At 40.4% G+C, this 18433-nt stretch overlaps 1 protein-coding gene across 1 annotated transcript; it reads left to right on the plus strand.

The window, feature by feature from the left end:
- The first annotated feature begins 1313 nt into the window (after nt 1–1313).
- Nucleotides 1314–18109, plus strand: LOC124804741 (acetylcholinesterase 1-like). The gene is made up of 3 exons (XM_047265038.1): nt 1314–1501; nt 9629–9975; nt 15298–18109. Exons 1-3 carry the CDS (start codon nt 1325–1327, stop codon nt 15674–15676), a joined length of 903 nt encoding a protein of 300 aa, XP_047120994.1. The 5' UTR covers nt 1314–1324; the 3' UTR covers nt 15677–18109.
- The last annotated feature ends 324 nt before the right edge of the window (nt 18110–18433 follow it).

Below are 18433 nucleotides of genomic sequence, written 5' to 3' on the forward strand. Positions count from 1 at the left end.
CACGTAAGAAGCACAGACGTGTACCTCTACATGCAAAAGCGCTCGACAGCTCATTTATCGTTCTGTAGGCCTACTGTGGTTGTTATTGTCGCCTGTTGCCACAAGTACGACCTTCATCTTTATATTGTTTTAAGTGGGACAAGCAACTACCAAATAGTGGGTGAAATATGTTGAAAACATTATAATGACCTGATTACATTAAATTTCATGCAAAACCAAATATTTGGATAATTTTCAAACAATCTGTCAGTGGACAAGGTGCTAACAAAATGTCATCACACCAAGGAAGCAAGGAAAATTATGTGACTAACAACAGAAGTGAATGAAATACATACCAAACATTACGATTTTGTAAGACACGAATAACTGCACTTAATCTAACCACTTCATCGTCAAAGCAGGCCTGTGTTGACGATTCACACTAGTCTGGCACTGATACATGGAAAGCTGAACCGGCTGCTTCTGTGTCATAGGACTGTTTTACAGCTTTAGATGGATTGTCGAATCTTTGTGGCAGTTTCCTCTTCGTCGTCAGTTGAGGTGGCTTATTTGGGATGTCAAACAGTGTGGGTACTGCATTCCACACGAGTTTATTATTGTCTGGGTTCATGAATTTGTTCGAAATGTAGCAAACAAAACCTAATATTATTACACAGGTAAACTGGGTCTTTTTTCATTAGGTCTTCTCGTGTGCTATTAACTAGCCATTTTCTGCTCCTAAAACGAAACATTAATCATTAATACACATGTAGTTTGTAAGTGAATCCTGACGCCACAGTTTAGTGACATGATGAGACCGTATATACCTCTCAGGATCCTTAGGAAACCTAAAAAAAGACAGCTGTGGTGTCGAATCCTGTTGCTGCTGCAATTTATTGCCCTAAAGAAAGTTCCCGCTTGTAAAAACCGTTGTAGAAATCAAAATAAACAACTACTATTCGCTTTCACGATCGCGCCGAACTCACAGTTTAAATTACTGGCCGCTTGGGGCGCTGCTGGCGCGGTAGGCAACAAAATCGAGGCGAAGTGTCGTGACTGTTATGTTAGACTGCGGTAATATCCTTGTAAAAAAAGAGATCTACGGATGAGTAAAGCTACTACTACTACTACTACTACTACTACTACTAGCTTTCTCTGGCATATGGCGAACTGTCCGGCATGTCGTCAGTGAGCTGCGCTGCTGTGGTTGCAGGCGGTGTCGTGCCTGCGTCAGGCGCCGCTAGAGGCGCTGACGGCGGCGGCGCAGGCCTCTGGGCGTCGCTGGCGGCCGGTGCTGGACGGGGAGCTCTTCAGCGCCGAGCCGCTGCGCGCGGTGCGCCGCTGGATGGGTGGTGGCGCGGGGGCGGCGCTCATGGTGGGCGAGGCGGCGGGCGAGGGCGCGCTCTGCCTGCTGCGACACTTCCTGCTGGAACGCCGCCTCTGGCCCGCCATCGCCGCCGACAACCTCACCAGGAGGGACTTCGCCGACCTCGTCGCTGAGCACCTGTTAGACTTCGCCAACGTGAGTACTCTCTGCTCACGGGGCACGATTTAATCACTCGATCTAAGAATCGCAAATGGTGGCTGTGTACTTGAAAGAGGCTCTGGTACACTGTAAGCTTTCGTATGGGTTACATAACATCAGGTCTACAACTTTGCTTCCACTGTTTTGCAATAGATGGCAGTAGTGGCAAATGGTGGTGCAGGTGGTGGGTCGTAAGTGTCATACAATAAGCGTATAAATTTCTAAAAATAACGCCACCAAAATGTTAGTGATTCGTGATTGCATCATAAAGCTATTCTTGACTGAATATGTCAAATTACGAGCCACTCGTCATTTGTGGGATGTTTTAGTTTTTTGCTCCAACATAAAGATATCTGCGGCTGAGGCTAAAAAAATACTGGGTGACACCTATGGTGAGTCACCTATTAGTGAAAGAACGTACAGAGAATGGTTTCAACACTTCAGGATTTTGATGTCAAAAACTGGCATGGCGCTTGAAGAGAGAAGGTTTTCGACGCTACTGAAATTCACGGAAACAATCGCTGGTGACTGTTAGCGAAAGCAGTCGATGCTTTTGAGCCGAGCACAGAAAGACAAACTTCCATAATAAGGCGATAGACATGAGAAGGTGATTTTTCAGCATAACAACGCCTGACCCTAAGTACAAAACCTGTCAAATAATACTCACCATAATCTCCAGACATTGCTCCCTGTGACTACCACCAATTTCGACAGATAGATGCTGTAGAAACAGATATTGTAGAAATGGAAAGGGAAACATGTGAGGACGAAATTAAATATTTGATATTGCTACAAGAATTTGGTAGAACATTGGACAGTTAAGTCGAAACAAGATGTCCTGGAGTACTTGACATTCCCTCAGAATTACTGAGATCATTTGTAGAACAAACCATGACAAAACTATTCCACCCGGTATTCAAGATATTTAAGAAAGGCGAAATATTTCCAACTTAAAAAAAGAATGTAGTAATACCATTTCCATAGAGTGCAGGTGCTATCAAATGTGCGTATTCCTGAACCATCATTTTAATCAGTCATAGTTTTGGATTACTTACGCAAATTATTTGGAGAGGAATGGAAAGACTGGCAGGAGTCAACTTCAAGAGAAGATTAGTTTTGCTTCTGGAGAAATATAAAAACTCATGATGCAGTCTCCAGCCTACAGTTTACCTTAGAAGATAAGCAAACCTACGCTTACAGCATTTGTAGATTTATACAGAACTTTTTAAAAGGCCTTCTGGTCTAAGCTCATTTATTCTGAAACTATCAAGGATAAAATTCAGTGAGTCAGACGTATTCAGCAATTTGTAGGGAAATCAGATTGCAATTATAATAGTTGAACAACAGTAGTTGAGAAATGAGTGATATAGGGTTGTAGCCTATCACTGTTTTTTTTCCATCAATCTGTACATTGAGTTAATTGTGAAGGAATAAGAACCAATGAAATTGTACTACCGGCGGGGAACTTGAATTGATTGGATGTTACCTTGAAAGGAGGTCATGAGAAGAACATAGGCAAAAGTAAAACAAGCATAGTGGAAATTAATCAAGTGAAATCAGTGCTGAGAGAATTAATTAGGAAATGACAAACTAGAACTAGTAGATGAATCTTGCTATTTGGACAGAAAAATAACTGATGATGGCCGAAGTAGAGAGGATATACGAGGTGTGACAATAAAGTAATTAGATTGTTCTTTGCAAGGTGTGGCAACCCTACAGGCTTGCGTAGGCACAATATATTTGACCTTGGTCTATAAGCTGCTTCTAGTCCAAGCGGCACATCGATGCAGCTGTTTAGTCATGAATTGTGCTGAAATAAGTTAACACGTGTTTGTGTCTTTTGTCACGCAAATGGAACCACATAATATTGCGCAATGGTATGCCATTTCTTTTTCGATTAAATTGGGTGAAAACACGGCGACAACTAATAATAAGCTTCAGAAGGCTTTTGGAGAGGAGGTTATGTCAAGAGCTCAAGTTCGCAATGGTGCTCAAAGGGATCACCCAGACCAAATAAAGCTTGCATGTCAAAGTCAAATGTGAAATGCATGCTTGTGTGCTTCTTTGATTCCAAGGGAATTGTTCATAAAGAGTGGACACACAGTTAACCAATATTACTACAAAGAAATTTTAGAAGACTTCGTAAAAGAGTTATGTGCCAACATTGCTGATAGTTGGATTCTGCATCATGATAATGCGCCATCCCATACTACTGTCAGTACAGCATTTTTTACCTCAAAACAGATTTCAGTACTACCACAGCCACCTGATTCGTCAGATATCACTCCATGTGACGTTTTCCTATTTCAAAGAGTCAAAACGGTGGTCCAGGGACACCATTTTCATACAACCCAAGACATCCAAAAAGCTGTGACGAGGGTCTTGGAGGATATTACAGAAGATGAGTTCCAGAAATGTTACCATCAATGGCAGAAGCGCTGGAAAAAGTATGTGCAATTAGTAGGGAACTACTTTGAAGGAGACAACACTAAACTTGACTAAAATGGTAAGCAACATTTTTTTTCACATCAGTGTCATTAGGTTATTGTCGCACCTCGTAAAAAGCAGACTGACAATAGCCAGAAAAGCATTCCTGACAGTGGAAAATTTTTTAACAGCAGATATAAATTTAAGTATAAAAAAGAAGTATTTTTTTTTTCAAAATATTTGTCTGGCATTTACATCTATGTGGAAGTAATACTTAGATGATACTTGAATCATAGAAGAGCATAAATGTGTGAAATGTTGTGTTAAAGAGGGATGCTGTGGACTGAATGGATTGATATATTAATTGACGAAGAGTTACTAACTCAGATAGGGAGAAAAGAAATTTATGGCACAACGGGAGTCAAAGAAAGAAGGTGTGATAGAACAAATCAGAGTGACCGAGGGATCCTCAGTATGGCGGTAGATGGAAGTGTGGAGTGGGACAGGTAAAAATTGTAGTTGGAGAGCAAAACATGCATGTTGTCCAACATGGATGTGGAGAGAATAGAAAAGGCCTTTATTCAGCAGAGGATGATGTAATAATTATTAGTCTAATGGAACAGTCATAGAGATTAATTTTTAAAAATAATTTTCTCATGACTGAACCATTATTGATTGAAATGTGGTGTCTGTTCTGTCAGACATGTCTGACGGAGCAGGTATCACTGGTGGTAAAGTTGAACGGCAGTACAGTTACGGTGTTATGAGGAACGGGACTTCAGTCACCTATGGGCACTGAAATAAAGCACTGAAAGCTCACCATCAACAATTTTGAGATTTTGGAATGTCTGCATACTCCTAACATCTATTGATCTTACTGAGAACCAACTTTGTGTCTGTAGACATACACTGTGTACATGAACATTCATGAAAAGTAGTCTCATCAATTTGTCAGGTATTCATTTCCATAAACCATAATTTTGTTGCTCTGCTCCACTCTAAATTGTTGTCTTGAGCTGACAACAAATTTAGTGTCTACATCATGCCCTTAGTAGTGGTACTTCATAATCGGTGGTCTATTCGCAGTGATATCTGGGTCTCAAGCTATGAAATATGCTTAATGAAAGTTATTATAACAAGAACCAAGCTGTGTTGAAATAGGTCATAATTCTGTGTGTGGTTCATTAGTATCTATGCTGATTCTAGTGTCATGTTAATTACAATCTTTACAACTATCAGAAGGTACTATGTCACTAGTCAGTGTATGGAAATTTTGTGAATTTCATAACATAAAATGTGTTCATTATTTTGTCGTAGAAAATATGGATGCTGAGACTTTGCTAAAAAAAACAAGTCAGACCTATGAGACTGGTGGTTTTTGTGTAAAACTGATTTTCACAAATATCTATTTTACTCAAAACTTTGTTTTTCTACCTTAGGCCCTTATAGTTCTCAGTGCCTCATATATTGAAATGTGGTGACCTGTTGAGTATGTCTGACAGAACAGACACCACATTTTAACATGCATATGTGAGTGAGGGCAGCTCGTAGGTACCTGCAATGTGGAGGCACCATGTCTTCCGTACTCTTGCTATTAGCAGCGTGGCTGACAGAAGGTGGTGCTACTTGGGCATTATAGACCGAGAATTTGGTTTGGATGGGAAGCATGTCTCGAATGGTCAAAGCAACCATTCTAGAGAGTCCCGGTTCGGCACAAATTTTCAACATTCACCACTGATTTATTCCAGTGCCCCTAAGTGGCTGAAATTGTGTTTCTCATAGTATTAAACCGTTAATAAATCCATTTGGTTTGTATGCCTCATGGAGGTTAATGCTGACCTAGAGGCTGTGGTTCCAGGTTAGTTATTTGACAGACATGGAGTGCCCTAAATTTCCTTTGTGAAGGTCTGATCACATTGGATTTCATGGAAAGGAACATTGTGTTGCTTTTGTTGTTGTTGTTGTTGTTGTTGTTATCTTCAGTCCAAAGACTGGTTTGATATAGCTCTCCATGCTAGTCTTTATATTACAAGGCTCTTCATATCTGAGTAACTACCACCACTTATGTCTATTTGAACTTGCTAACTATATTCAAATGTTGGTATTCCTCTACAATTTTTACATCCAGCACTTCCTTCCTTTACCAAACTGATAATTCCTTGATGCCTCAGTATGTGTCCTACCAACCGATCCCTTCTTTAAGTCAAGTTATGCCGCAAATTTCGTTTCTCCTGAACCCGATACAGCATCTCCTAATTGGTTACTCAGTGTACGAACCTAATCTGCACCACTCTTCTGTAACACCAAATTTCAAAGAAATGTTATTGCGTTGGTGTTTCAACTGCTTATTGTCATGCTTCACTTCCATACAAGGCTACACTCTAGGCAAATACCTTTCAGAAAAGACTTCTTAATGCTTAAATTCATCTTTTTCAGAAATTCTCTTCATGCTGTTGGCAGTCGGCTTTTTATATACCCTCTGTTTTGGCCATCATTAGATGACATTTTCCTTCTGAAATACCAAAATTCATCTTCTACTTTTTAGTGTCTCATTTCCTAATCTAATTCCTTCAGCATCTCCTGATTTAATTTGACTACATTCCATCAAACTTGTTTTCCTTTTGTTCATGTTCATTTTATAACCTCTTTTCAAGAGACATCCATGCCATTCATCTGCTGTTACAAGCCCTTTGCTCCCCCTGACAGAATTACAATGTCTTCAGCAGACTGCGAAGTTCTTATTTCTTCTCCCTTTTCAAGTGTCTCTGTGCTTTCCTTTAGCACTTGCTTAATGTGTTGATTGAGTAACACTAGAGATAGTCCTGTCTCACTATCTTCTCAACCATTGGTTCCCTTGCATGCCCTTTGACTCTTACAACTGCACTCTGATTAGTGCACAAGTTGTAAATAGCCTTTCGCTCCCTGTATTTTATCTATGCTACCTTCAGAATTTCGAAGAGTGTATGTCAATCAACACTGTCAAAAGCTTTTTGCAAATCTACAAATGCTCTAAACATGGGTTTTGCTTTCTTTGCTTTCTTCTAAGATAAGCTGTAGAGTCAGTACTACCTCAAGTGGTCCTCAATTTCTATGAAACACGAATTGATCTTCCCCAAGGTCAGCGTCACAGTATTAAAATACTTATTCAAGACACAAAGGAATTAAAGATGTTAGCTGCCAGGTGGCATTGATTTATATCAATGGGGCAAGCTGAAAATTTGTGTCATACCAGGATTCAAACCCAGGTCTCCTGCTTACTAGGCAGATATGCTGACCACTACGCCGTATAGACACAGTGGTCATCGTAGCCACATGGACTACCCTGGCATGCCTGCTGTCAGATTGAAATTCTCAAATCAGATACTACTGATGTAGTGCCCCTGCTCATTAGCCTCATTACACATGGCATCTTGCCAATTACTGTAAGAGTTTGAGCTTGATGTGCATCCGCACTGATAGGATCATTGGTCATCACCACCATTTCGATCCTGCAGCCACCACGAATGAAGACACAAGGGAATTAAAGACAGTAGCTGCCAGTGGGCATTGATTTCCAGGATTATTCTAAGTGATGGACTCTTTTTCAAAACTTTGTATTTATTCAAATACAAATCCAAAATGGACAACCTTTATACCAATGAAAAGAGGAAGTTTTGAAGTTTTTTTCATAATGTTTGATATCAATTTAATAAATTTCATAATTTGTAGTGAATAGTATTTAATAAATAGTTAATACTTATAAATACAATAAATGCTATAAGTGTTAATGTGGCCCCTGTTGGCTGCACAGCAAACATCAACATGGTAGCCAGATTTGTCCCACACACACGAAAGTGTATCTGTTGTTACCGAGCGCACGGCAGCAGTGATCCGGTTCCGCAGATCGTTCAGAGTGGTTGGTAGAGGCGGCATGTAAACAGCTTCCTTCATGTAACCCCATAAGAAATAGTCACAGGGTGCGAGATCAGGAGATCTTGGTGGCCAGTAGTGCAGAGCCAGATCCTCGAGTCCCCTGTGACCGATCTAGCCCTGAGGAAGGGAGTCATTCAAAAAGCCTCATATGTTCACAGTGCCAATGGGGCAGAGCTCCATCCTGTTGGAAAATGAAGTCCTGGGAATCTTCCATAACATGTTGTTCCAACATGTCCAGGTACGTGATTTCTGTTACAGTTCTTTTACAAAGAAAAATGATCCATAAGCCTTTGTACGGGATATGGCACAAAACATGTTGATCTTCAGTGAGTCTCTTTCGTGTTGCAATGGTGAATGTGGATTTTCCAAGCCCCATATGCGATCATTATGTCTGTTGAATTTTCCACTACGGTGCTAAAAATTACATGCTGTAGATGCATCATCCTCCATCTTGGCCAGCACATATCCACAAATTGCGAGACACTTCTCTTTGTCATTGGGGTTGAGAGCCTGGACAAGTTGTAATCGGTAGGGCCTGTACAGCAAATGCCATCTCAAAACTTTCCATACAGTTCATTGGCGTATTTCAAATTCTCAACTGGCTCTATGGGTAAACTTACTGGGACTGCGCACAAAACTTTCTAGAATCTGTCAGACATCATCCTCTGACACACACGGTTAGCCTGTGCTTTTCCATTTGCACACACTCCCAGTCTGCTTAAACCAATGGCTAATGGTTTTGGAAGTTGGTGGTCGAATACTGAATTTGGTATGAAATAACCCAATGCACTGCAATTTGCGACTCACTTTTCACAAACTCAAAAATGCAGAAAACCTTGTGCTCCACAGTCGCCATCTCACTCACAACTGACAGTGAAATCGAATAATGGACCTATTGCCACGTGAACTCTACCAGCCGCTTCTGAAACCATCACTGCCTGCCGCCACCTGCCAAAAACATCGAAACTTCCTATTTTCATTGGTATAATGCTAGTTCATTTTGAATTGGTACTTAAATACATACTAATTGTTGAAAAAGGGTCCATCATTTAGAATAACCCTGTGTATCAGTGGGATAAATTGTAACTACATCAGTAGTGTGTGATATAAGTTGAGAATATGGGTCGGACAGGAAGCATGTTGGGGTAGTCAGTGCGGTTGTGATGACCACTGTCTGGATGGTGTAGTGGGCAGCACATCTGCCTAGTAAGTAGGAGACACAGGTTTGAATCCTGATCCAGCACAAATTTTCAACTCGCCCCATTGATATAAATCAATGCCCACTGGCAGCTCTTGTCTTTAATTCATTTTCATCTTGATGCATAGTGGCATGCTGGATAAAAATGGCGTCTGTTCTTTTGGACATCATGTTGAGTACCTTAATGATATTAATTCTTTTTGTTTTATATTTTCTTCAATTCATTAAATTGTAAATTTTATAGTAAAAATCAGTCTTTACTACTGCAGTGTACAATTTAAACCAAAAATTCCTGTAAAATTCCTGGGTTAGTTGTCAGTAAATTCCCAAAGTAGAGCCTGCACCACATGTTCAGCCTATTGTAGATAGGGGAATGGCCAATTACTTAATTCAGTTACTTTTTTCTGATATTTTGCATCATGGCTGGTACTTCGTACCCTCACTTTCACCGTTCAGTACTGTGCTAAGCCAACATTCCATCCAGTGCAAACACTACACCCAGTGATGTTGCTTTTCAATGCACTCCAGTGATATCCAGCTGAATAGGCCTATAATGAGTTGTTTTGACAGAGACATTTGCTGCACAGATCCGCGACCAGTCGGTGGTGGACGCAGCAGTGCACGAGTATCGGCCGTGGGGGCAGGCTGGGGGTGGCGGCTTCCGGGAGGCAGCACTGCGCTTCTGCGGGCTGCTGTACGGGCGAGGCCGTGCCGAGCAACTGTCTCGTGCGCTTGCCAAGCGTGGCGCCACCGTCTGGCGCTTCGAGATGGCGGTGCGGCCTGCACGATCCCCCCATCCCACCTTCATGGGTGCCGTGCCTGGCGACGAGCTACCGGCGCTCTTCCCGGCCGATGATGGCAATGACAAATCTGATGAGGAGCGCCACTTGGCCGACGAGATGCTGCGCATGTGGGCCAACTTCGTCAAGACTGGGTGAGAACATGAGACCAGCTTCACTCTGCGCACTCTGCGTGGGGGCCACATCTACTTAACATGACCAATTTTCTCCAAATTTGTGGTATATGCAGGACTTGGTTAGAAATGAAAATGACAGAAGTGGGAGTCAAGATGGCAAAGTATTTTGAAAAAATAGCATTTTTGGCACAGGCAAGGCATGAACCATTTCTCTTACCATAGTTTCCAGGCACTAGTTGACGCAACAGAAAGAGCGCAGAATGGTAACTGGAAGGTCATGAGTTTGAGTGTCTATGTGGAAACATTTTTTATGTTGAATTTCTATGTTACTAACACTGCAAATTAAATGGAAATAATACTCAAATATTTATAAAAATTTTCATAAGACATGAAAAGAAAAGGCAGAGCTTCATTTTGGACAGAGCATTCAAAAAAAGCAGTGGATAAGTATGTGATAAAATACGAGTATGTCATCACTACTTCACAAAATCAGGGAAACTTTCAACTATCTTACACAATTTTTTACTTTACTGATGTGCTGCCAAACTGTGCAATGAGAGAGAAGTTTCTATGAATACAAACAAGATCTGTTTTCTATAGAAACATTAAAGACTCCAGGTAATTGTGAAAATATGGTGTTTGTAATGTGTGCAAGATGCCAAGAAAATTACTGCATCCTCTGATTTTTTTGTGACGAATATCACCCCAGCATAATTAAGTGTAAAGTAATAAAAGTATGTAACTTTATGTATGAAGTTCTCATGTGTACCTTACAATCCCTTCCAGGAAATTTACTTGCAATCCCAAATATTCCATTGCCTTTCCTCTTTGTGCCATTTATGAAAATATTAGTGAACCCAGCAATGCTTCTCAATTGCTCAATATGTATGGCTATCGGGTATGTGTCCTAACCTCCTCCTCTCTCCTCTCTATACCTCCCTTTGCCCATATCCTCCTCCTCCCCCTATCTCTGTCCATTCCCTTCCTCCCACTCACTGTATGTCTCTTACCGCACACTCTCTCTATCCATCTCCTCCTCTCTCATTGCTCTGTCCATAACCTCCTTCCCTTTCTTTACATCTGTTTCCTCCCAGTGACCGAGAAATTCTTATTTGATATGCCTCTGAACGCTCTGTATACTCTTCGTCAGTCTCATTGACTCGACATTCATGTAGCTGGCTTGCACTGCTTGTATGCTCATCAATATTTCGATGTCTCACTGATGGCATTTTTTCCCAAAGAAATAAACCACAAATTGAAATCAATTAAATATTTGCAACACACCAAATACCATGAACTGACATCAATACAATCTTTGCAACACACCAGGGATCACCACCAATACCACACTGAAATATTGCTTTCAATTGTATTCTTTTCACAAAAATCAAGATTCAATGCAGAATTTGCCACTGTTATGAAAACAGCAGGACTGTCAAATTGACTATCGCATTTCTTTCTTTGAGATTTTCATACAAGAAGACCATCCAAATCTCCGACTTTTTCAGTGGATTTTCCAAAAATTTTCTTTCATACCAACCTTGTCCTGACAATTGCAAACAAAAAAATAAATAAATAAAATAAAATAAATTGTCTAAATTGGTCAAGCCATTCTCCAGTGCTGAACTTTCATACATGGGGCAACTGATATTTATTTATTTAGATTAACAAACAATTTATTGTGCTTTATTTCACTTTATTTGCAGTGTAGCATAAAAACTGAAAAAAAACTTATGCATAGGGACTTGACCCAATAATCTTTGGATTACCATCACAAACACTTTCCACTGCACCAACTGTTGCCAGGAACCTATGGTAATATAAATCCAAATTGTGCCAAAAATGCTATTTCTTTCTAAATGCTTGGCCATCTGAAGCTCTCACTTTTCTCACTTTCATTTCTGGCCAAGCTCTGTGTGTACCATTAATTTGGAAAAATTGAAGAACAGTGGGCACAGTCCCTTTGTAGGGCACTTGGCATGTTGTCTGATGGGGCTACCAGAATTGATACAAACTGAAGGTACTCAACCAGCACTTACAGCTTTCCCTTATTGCTGACCTAACCTGGTATTGTTAGCAGACAGCACCAAGTTTAACATTTCATCTGTGTTTTTATACAAAAGCAGACATAAAATTGTAGCAGATGTAAAAAGACGTAAAACTGTGCCCTTCACAAAAAAAAGTGGTATCCTGTGACTGATAATATGAGTGTGTTCTGTGTTTGGGAATATCAGTCCAGTCGCCACAGGCTGTCTTGTGACTTTGGTTGATTCTGGTTGGACCATCAGCCACCTTGCTAAGTGTCCTCTTGAAGTACACAATTAGTAGAACATGATGAAATCTACTTTGTTTACTTTGTGCCATATAACTGAGCCCTCATCCATGTTGTTGTTGTGGTATTCAGTCCAGAGATTGGTTTGATGCAGCTCTCCATGCTACTCTATCCTATGCAAGCTTCTTCATCTCCCAGTACCTACTGCAACCTACATCCTTCTGAATCTGTTTAGTGTATTCATCTCTTGGTCTCCCTCATCCATAATTCTCAAATCCACAATTCCTTTGGACATACTGCATGTGATGAGATCTACTTTCTTTACTTTCTGACATATAACTGAACCCCCATCCACAGATTCTCAAATCCACAACTCCTGTGGATATACTACAGGATTCAGGTTGAATAAGATTTTATGTGGGTGCAAGGAGTGCAGGAAATGAGCTCTCATACCGAAGCACAACACACACAAAACCATAGGTAGTGTGGCATTAAAAGGGGAACAAGCTGCACTATCACCACACCATGTTCATGCTGTACAAATCTTTACTGGTTTGGCATGGCACAACACAAGAATTGCTTCATAATGGCTACAGAGCACACAGGTACTGTATTGTTAGATGACCAATGTTTAAATAGGCTGGACACAGATCACCTGTGGGCTGCTGTCAGTTGACTTCTACCATTTTCAGCTGGAACAGAACTAGGGATGTCTCATTCAGGATGGCGAGAAGAAATTATGTATGCTGCAGTCAAAATATGGTTCTCATTGGTGTTGCCATCACACTATTACTGAGTCTCTCTGTGCCATCTGAAGTGGTACTCTACTTCAGCTGTCAAACCAAGCACCTGTAGGCCTGTCACTCCCCTCTGCTGACTTTCAACTGAGAAAGCTGTTTTCAAATGCAGGGGGGTATCTTGTACAAAATGACCTCCTCCATGCCAATCAGAATGGATTCTGAAAATGTTGATCGTGTGAAACCCAACTCTCGCTTTTCTCACATGACATCCTGAAAGCCACAGCACGGAGTAGCAGTATATGATTTCTGAAAACAGGATTATCAAAAGTACCGTTGTATGGGTTATCGAGTGAAATTTGTCACTAGATTGAAAATTTCTGGGTAGGAAAGCTGCAACATGTTACCTTGGATGGAGAGGTGTCGACAGATACATGTGGTGGGACTGTGGCTGTTCATTTTGTATATTAATGACCTTGTGGACAATGTAAATAATAGCTTTAATCTTTTCACAGGTGGGCAGTAATCTGTAATGAAGCTATGCCTGCAAGAAGCTACACAAACATTCAGTTGTATCTTGATAACATTTCAAAGTGGTGCAAAGACTTTAAATGTTTAGAAGTGTAAAATTACACACTCCCCAAAATGGAAAAAAAAAAAGGTTGGCCTATCCAGAATGAGATTTTCACTCTGCAGGGGAGTGTGCACTGATATGAAACTTCCTGGCATATTAAAACTGTGTACCGGCTTGAGACTCAAACTTGAGACCTTTGCCTTTTGTGGGCAAGTGCTCCACCAACTGAGCTGCCCAAGCACGACTCACGACCCATCCTCACAGCTTCAGTTCTGCCAATACCTCGTCTCTTACCTTCCAAACTTCACAGAAGTGCTTGCCAGCAAAAGGCAAAGATCCTGAGTTCGAGTCTCAGTCCAGCACAAAGTTTTAATCTGCCAGGAAGTTTCATATTAGCCTATGACTACAATATCAACGAGTCACAGTTGTAATCAGTAAACTCCTATGAATACCTGAGCATAACAATTTGTGATGACATGAAAGAGAGTGATAATGTGGGCTCAGTTACAGTGAAGCATGTGGAAGTCTTTGGTTCATTGGCAGAATACTAGGGAAATATAATGTGCCACAAAATGGAATAAATGCAATGGCCACACCCTCCTGAGATTCCTCTTCTGTTTCTATCAGTTTTACAGTGGGTGATGCTACTCTGTGTAGCCTCAGCAGGAAGCAGCCATGGCATTTATTCCATTTTGTGATGCATTATCCAGAAGGATAGAATGAATTCTCCAGAAATATGAACTCAATATAGTCTTCTGCCCAACAGCTAAAATAGGGACACAGATTGGTAGTGTCAAACATGACCAGACTACAGGAATCCAGGGTCTATCAGATGCCCCGCCAATATGGCAAGACATATAGGTTAGACAGTATGTACTGTTGAATATTGTTGCTGAGAACACCAACTGCACATGAGGTTTTAGCAGCCTAACAAGTCAACAGTTACTGAACATTGCCTACTGGATTTACAAGGAATGGATTATGACCATACTAAGGTTCTGACACAGATGTTTAACTTCAGGGACTGTGCCTTTAAAGAATCTATTGAGATTAGGGTAAGGTAACCACTGATCAATCATGGTAGTGGCTACATTGTTAGTAATGCCTTTGAACCTGTACTTAGTCCTATTAAGAAGAGGAAGGAAATATTCCATCCTCTTAACCTAGATGAACTAAATCTCGGGGCAAGTGGAGCAACATCGGAGGTGACACAAGCACTTGTCCCAAGGTGCAAATCGAGGGCAGAACAAAGCGTCAGCAGGGAGGAGGAGGGAAGGGGGTGGGGGTGGAGGGGATATGCTGGGTATGTACAGCCAACATAGCAACAGCCTGGAAGGAGGGGCCAAGAGATAAGTGCTGTGCGAACCCCTAAGCAGTCATCTCATCAGAATACTTAATGATGGCGATGTCATCACTTGCCAAAACATTGTGCCCATAAGACGCCAACATCTGACTGTTCACATGTATTATTTTGTCACTTTTCATATGGATTTCATATCATGGTGCCATTTAATAATTTTCCAGACACAAACCATTACATGATGCAAGAAACGTGGTAAGTGATGCAACAAATTCTACGATTAGTCAGAGCTAAATGTTTGGATTTTCAGCTGGCCACTGAGCCACACGTAAATAGTATAATGAACTACATTCCTTAGAATGATAATTTTCATGTATAAATCACAAATAACTTCACTGATTAATTAAACAGTGTGGTGAATTCAATTAATTAATAAATGCTTTGTATTATTTTTCAGGAATCCAAATCTAGATGAAGACAATTCAACCACCACACAAATTTGGCCACCATTTGTTGACAGCTCAAGACAAATGTACGTATTCACACTGAATGGTTCACGAACAAAGAACACTGAATTCTTGTCACGAGATGCTGACTTCTGGGGGACAGTCGTTCCAAGTCTGTTACGGGCCTCTCTCAAAAAAGGGTGCAGCTGCGGAAGAAAGAAGAACCAGCCGAGAATGAGTATTTGCACAACAACTCGCTGTCCTGCCATAAGTGTCCTTATTGCCTTCACTGTCATCCTTGGGGTAGCTCTAGTCATGATTAGCTACTTTTTCCTCCAGTACATAAGGAAATCAAAGGGACTGCTTGCCAATGAACACATGCCACAGTAGTGAGAAGTCTACCAGATAGTCCTTCTCTCTGTGTGATTTCCAGTCTGTTGCATCCATCCTCAGAGATATTGTAAGATCTGACCAATTTAATGAGAATGTTATGTCTGCAGTAGTGTGAAGAAGATTGAGACAGTGTTAGTCTGAAATATGCTACCTACATGATGGATGACTAATGCATTGCCGGCCGGTGTGGCCGAGCGGTTCTAGGCGCTTCAGTCTGGAAACGCGCGACCGCTACGGTCGCAGGTTCGAATCCTGCCTTGGCATGGATGTGTGTGATGTCGTTAGGTTAGTTGGGTTTAAGCAGTTCTAAGTTCTAGGGGACTGATGATCTCAGATGTTAAGTCCCATAGTGCTCAGAACCATTTGAACCATTTTTGAACTAATGCATTAGTTATATTATTATGAGTGACTTAATAACTATTACTGCAAGATGAATGTTTCATGGATAAAATGTAACAAAGTGAGATAGTGCTGCTGAAAATAAATTGTACACCATAATAAAGGCAGAAGGCAACTGCCTCATTCCATTCATTTTGTAAATGTCTCAAAATAAACTTTAGTAATGAATCTTAACAGTATTTGAAGAACAAATAAAAAACAAACACCATTTGAACAGGCCCTGAAGACCCAACAGTATAAACCAGCTGCCATGTCATCCTCAGACCTGAGGTGTCACCAGGTTCAGATACAGGTGGACACGTGGTCAGCACACCGCTCTCCCAGCCGTTGTCAGTTTTCGTGACCAGTGCCACTACTTCTCAGTCGTGTAGTTCCTCATTTGGCCTCACAAGGTGTGAGTGCAGCCAGCTTGTCAACAGCACTCGGCAGACCTAGACAGTGACCGTCCAAGCGCTAGACAAGCAAGACAGTGCTTGATTTCTATGATCTGATGGGAACCAGTGTTACCACTGTGGCAAGGGCATTGACATACTATTTGAAGAAGCATAATGAAATATGAAATACTGGAGCACAGTAAACACACATGTGGAGGGAAAAAAGGAAGGAAAGAAGAAAAGAAAAATATTTTTGGAATGAATGGTTACTGACAACTGTACATTAGCGATGTACAACATGCTGTTTGTGAGCATGCTCCATATAAAGTAACAAGGATTTGGATAATTTTTCCACTGCTTGTTTCACTTACATCCCAATCTAGAGCTGCTTGCCTATTAGTTTAACATAATCCTTTCTGCCTCCACTGTCCCCCCTCCCACCCTCTGCCAGTATCAGACTCTGTGCTGTTTTTCACTTGTTTCTTTGCCTTTCTCTAGTTTTCAATTACATTTCTTTTGTGTATTTTCTTTCAATTTGGCTCTCACCTTTGCCCTGCTGACATCTAGTACCTTGACTGCATGTGACAATTTAAAACTGTGTGGTGAAGCAGGATCTGAGCATGTCTCATGAACCAACTGAAAGCCTCAACTTGCCACAGACTTCTCTCCCTTCCTTTTAAATTCTGCTGAGTATCTCCCACTCTCCTGTGAGACTAGTAGCTATGAGGGTAAGGATATACTGGCAATCTTATTCACAGCATTGTGGTTGACACAAAGAATTAATTATCTTGGTCCAATCTTCATAATTATTAAACAGACTTTCCAAGAGTCCCTAACAGTGTTGACTGACAAATGCTATAACAGGTTTCTAAAACGTGGCACAAGTTGCGGAAATCAAAGGTTATAAAATAGCCCTTTATGAAAATTTTATGCTCAGAAATGGATAGCAACTGAAGTTACAGAACATGGCAGTGTTCATTGGGGTCAGAAAAGTGCTGTGCATGAGGTGTCGAACTTGGTTTTCTGCCATTACTATGTGAGTCTCTGTTTGAAAATCTGTTACGACAATTACTAGCATCAATTGAAAAAGCTTTGTGGAACACAGTCATGATACATTGTTGAAAATGTGAACCACAGTCTGTTTGCCCACTATTACAATACTTAGAAATGAAGCATACTTTTAAAATCTTTTACTTTTACATGGATTTTTGCAACATACATCATTTAAACATGGGCTGTGATATTCTATTATGTTTTCATTGTAATACTGTTACATTATGTTTTCATTGTAATACTGTTATTTGTAGCCTTTAGTGCTGAGACTTATTTCAAATTCAAGCAGTTTACACACTTTGGGTAGAAATGGAAAATCAGTAATATTGCAAACATTAAAGAACTGTAAAATTCACAAAACTTGGTGTATTTAAATCCATACATAAACTATATGAGTGTGCCATTTCTTTCTGAAGAAGGCATAAAATATTTTGCATGATCATTTCACAGTGGCTGTGAGGAATCACAAAAACAATTTGTGGGATATCATTAATTTGATATGTTAAAAGTACCTGAAGGCACAGCGTGCATTTTTATATTTATGTTACTGTATGTATGTTCATATTGTACAGCATTTGTTATGAAATAAACATGGCTTCATACTTAATGTTATATTTTAATGCTGATGACCGAACATGTTCCTCAAAAGTAAGGTAAAAAGTTCAGATAAGAGTTAAGAATAATTATGAGAGGCAGTCTTGAAGTTTTAATTATAAATTAAAAAAATAACATTATAAACAAATTTTTTTGTTTGTAGGTACTCATCTGCCATCCAGGTACATTTTGAAATGCCCATATCATAGTACCATAGCATGCCACTACAATTGTCAAAACAAAAGGTGCAACCCACTGATAAAGTGGAGATGTGCTGCAACATTTCATTTTATGACCGTTTCAAGGCAAAAGAAATGTCCAATTTCAGGAGATT

The sequence above is a fragment of the Schistocerca piceifrons genome, chromosome 7 (assembly GCF_021461385.2).
Source record: "Schistocerca piceifrons isolate TAMUIC-IGC-003096 chromosome 7, iqSchPice1.1, whole genome shotgun sequence".
NCBI lineage: Eukaryota > Metazoa > Arthropoda > Insecta > Orthoptera > Acrididae > Schistocerca > Schistocerca piceifrons.

Bases quoted from the DNA above. Each gene is read 5' to 3' on its own strand.
- LOC124804741 (XM_047265038.1), top strand. From the start codon at position 1,325: ATGGGTGGTGGCGCGGGGGCGGCGCTCATGGTGGGCGAGGCGGCGGGC. The intron at 1,502-9,628 runs GTGAGTACTCTC...TTTGCTGCACAG, and splicing joins ACCTGTTAGACTTCGCCAAC to ATCCGCGACCAGTCGGTGGT. The intron at 9,976-15,297 runs GTGAGAACATGA...ATTATTTTTCAG, and splicing joins GCCAACTTCGTCAAGACTGG to GAATCCAAATCTAGATGAAG.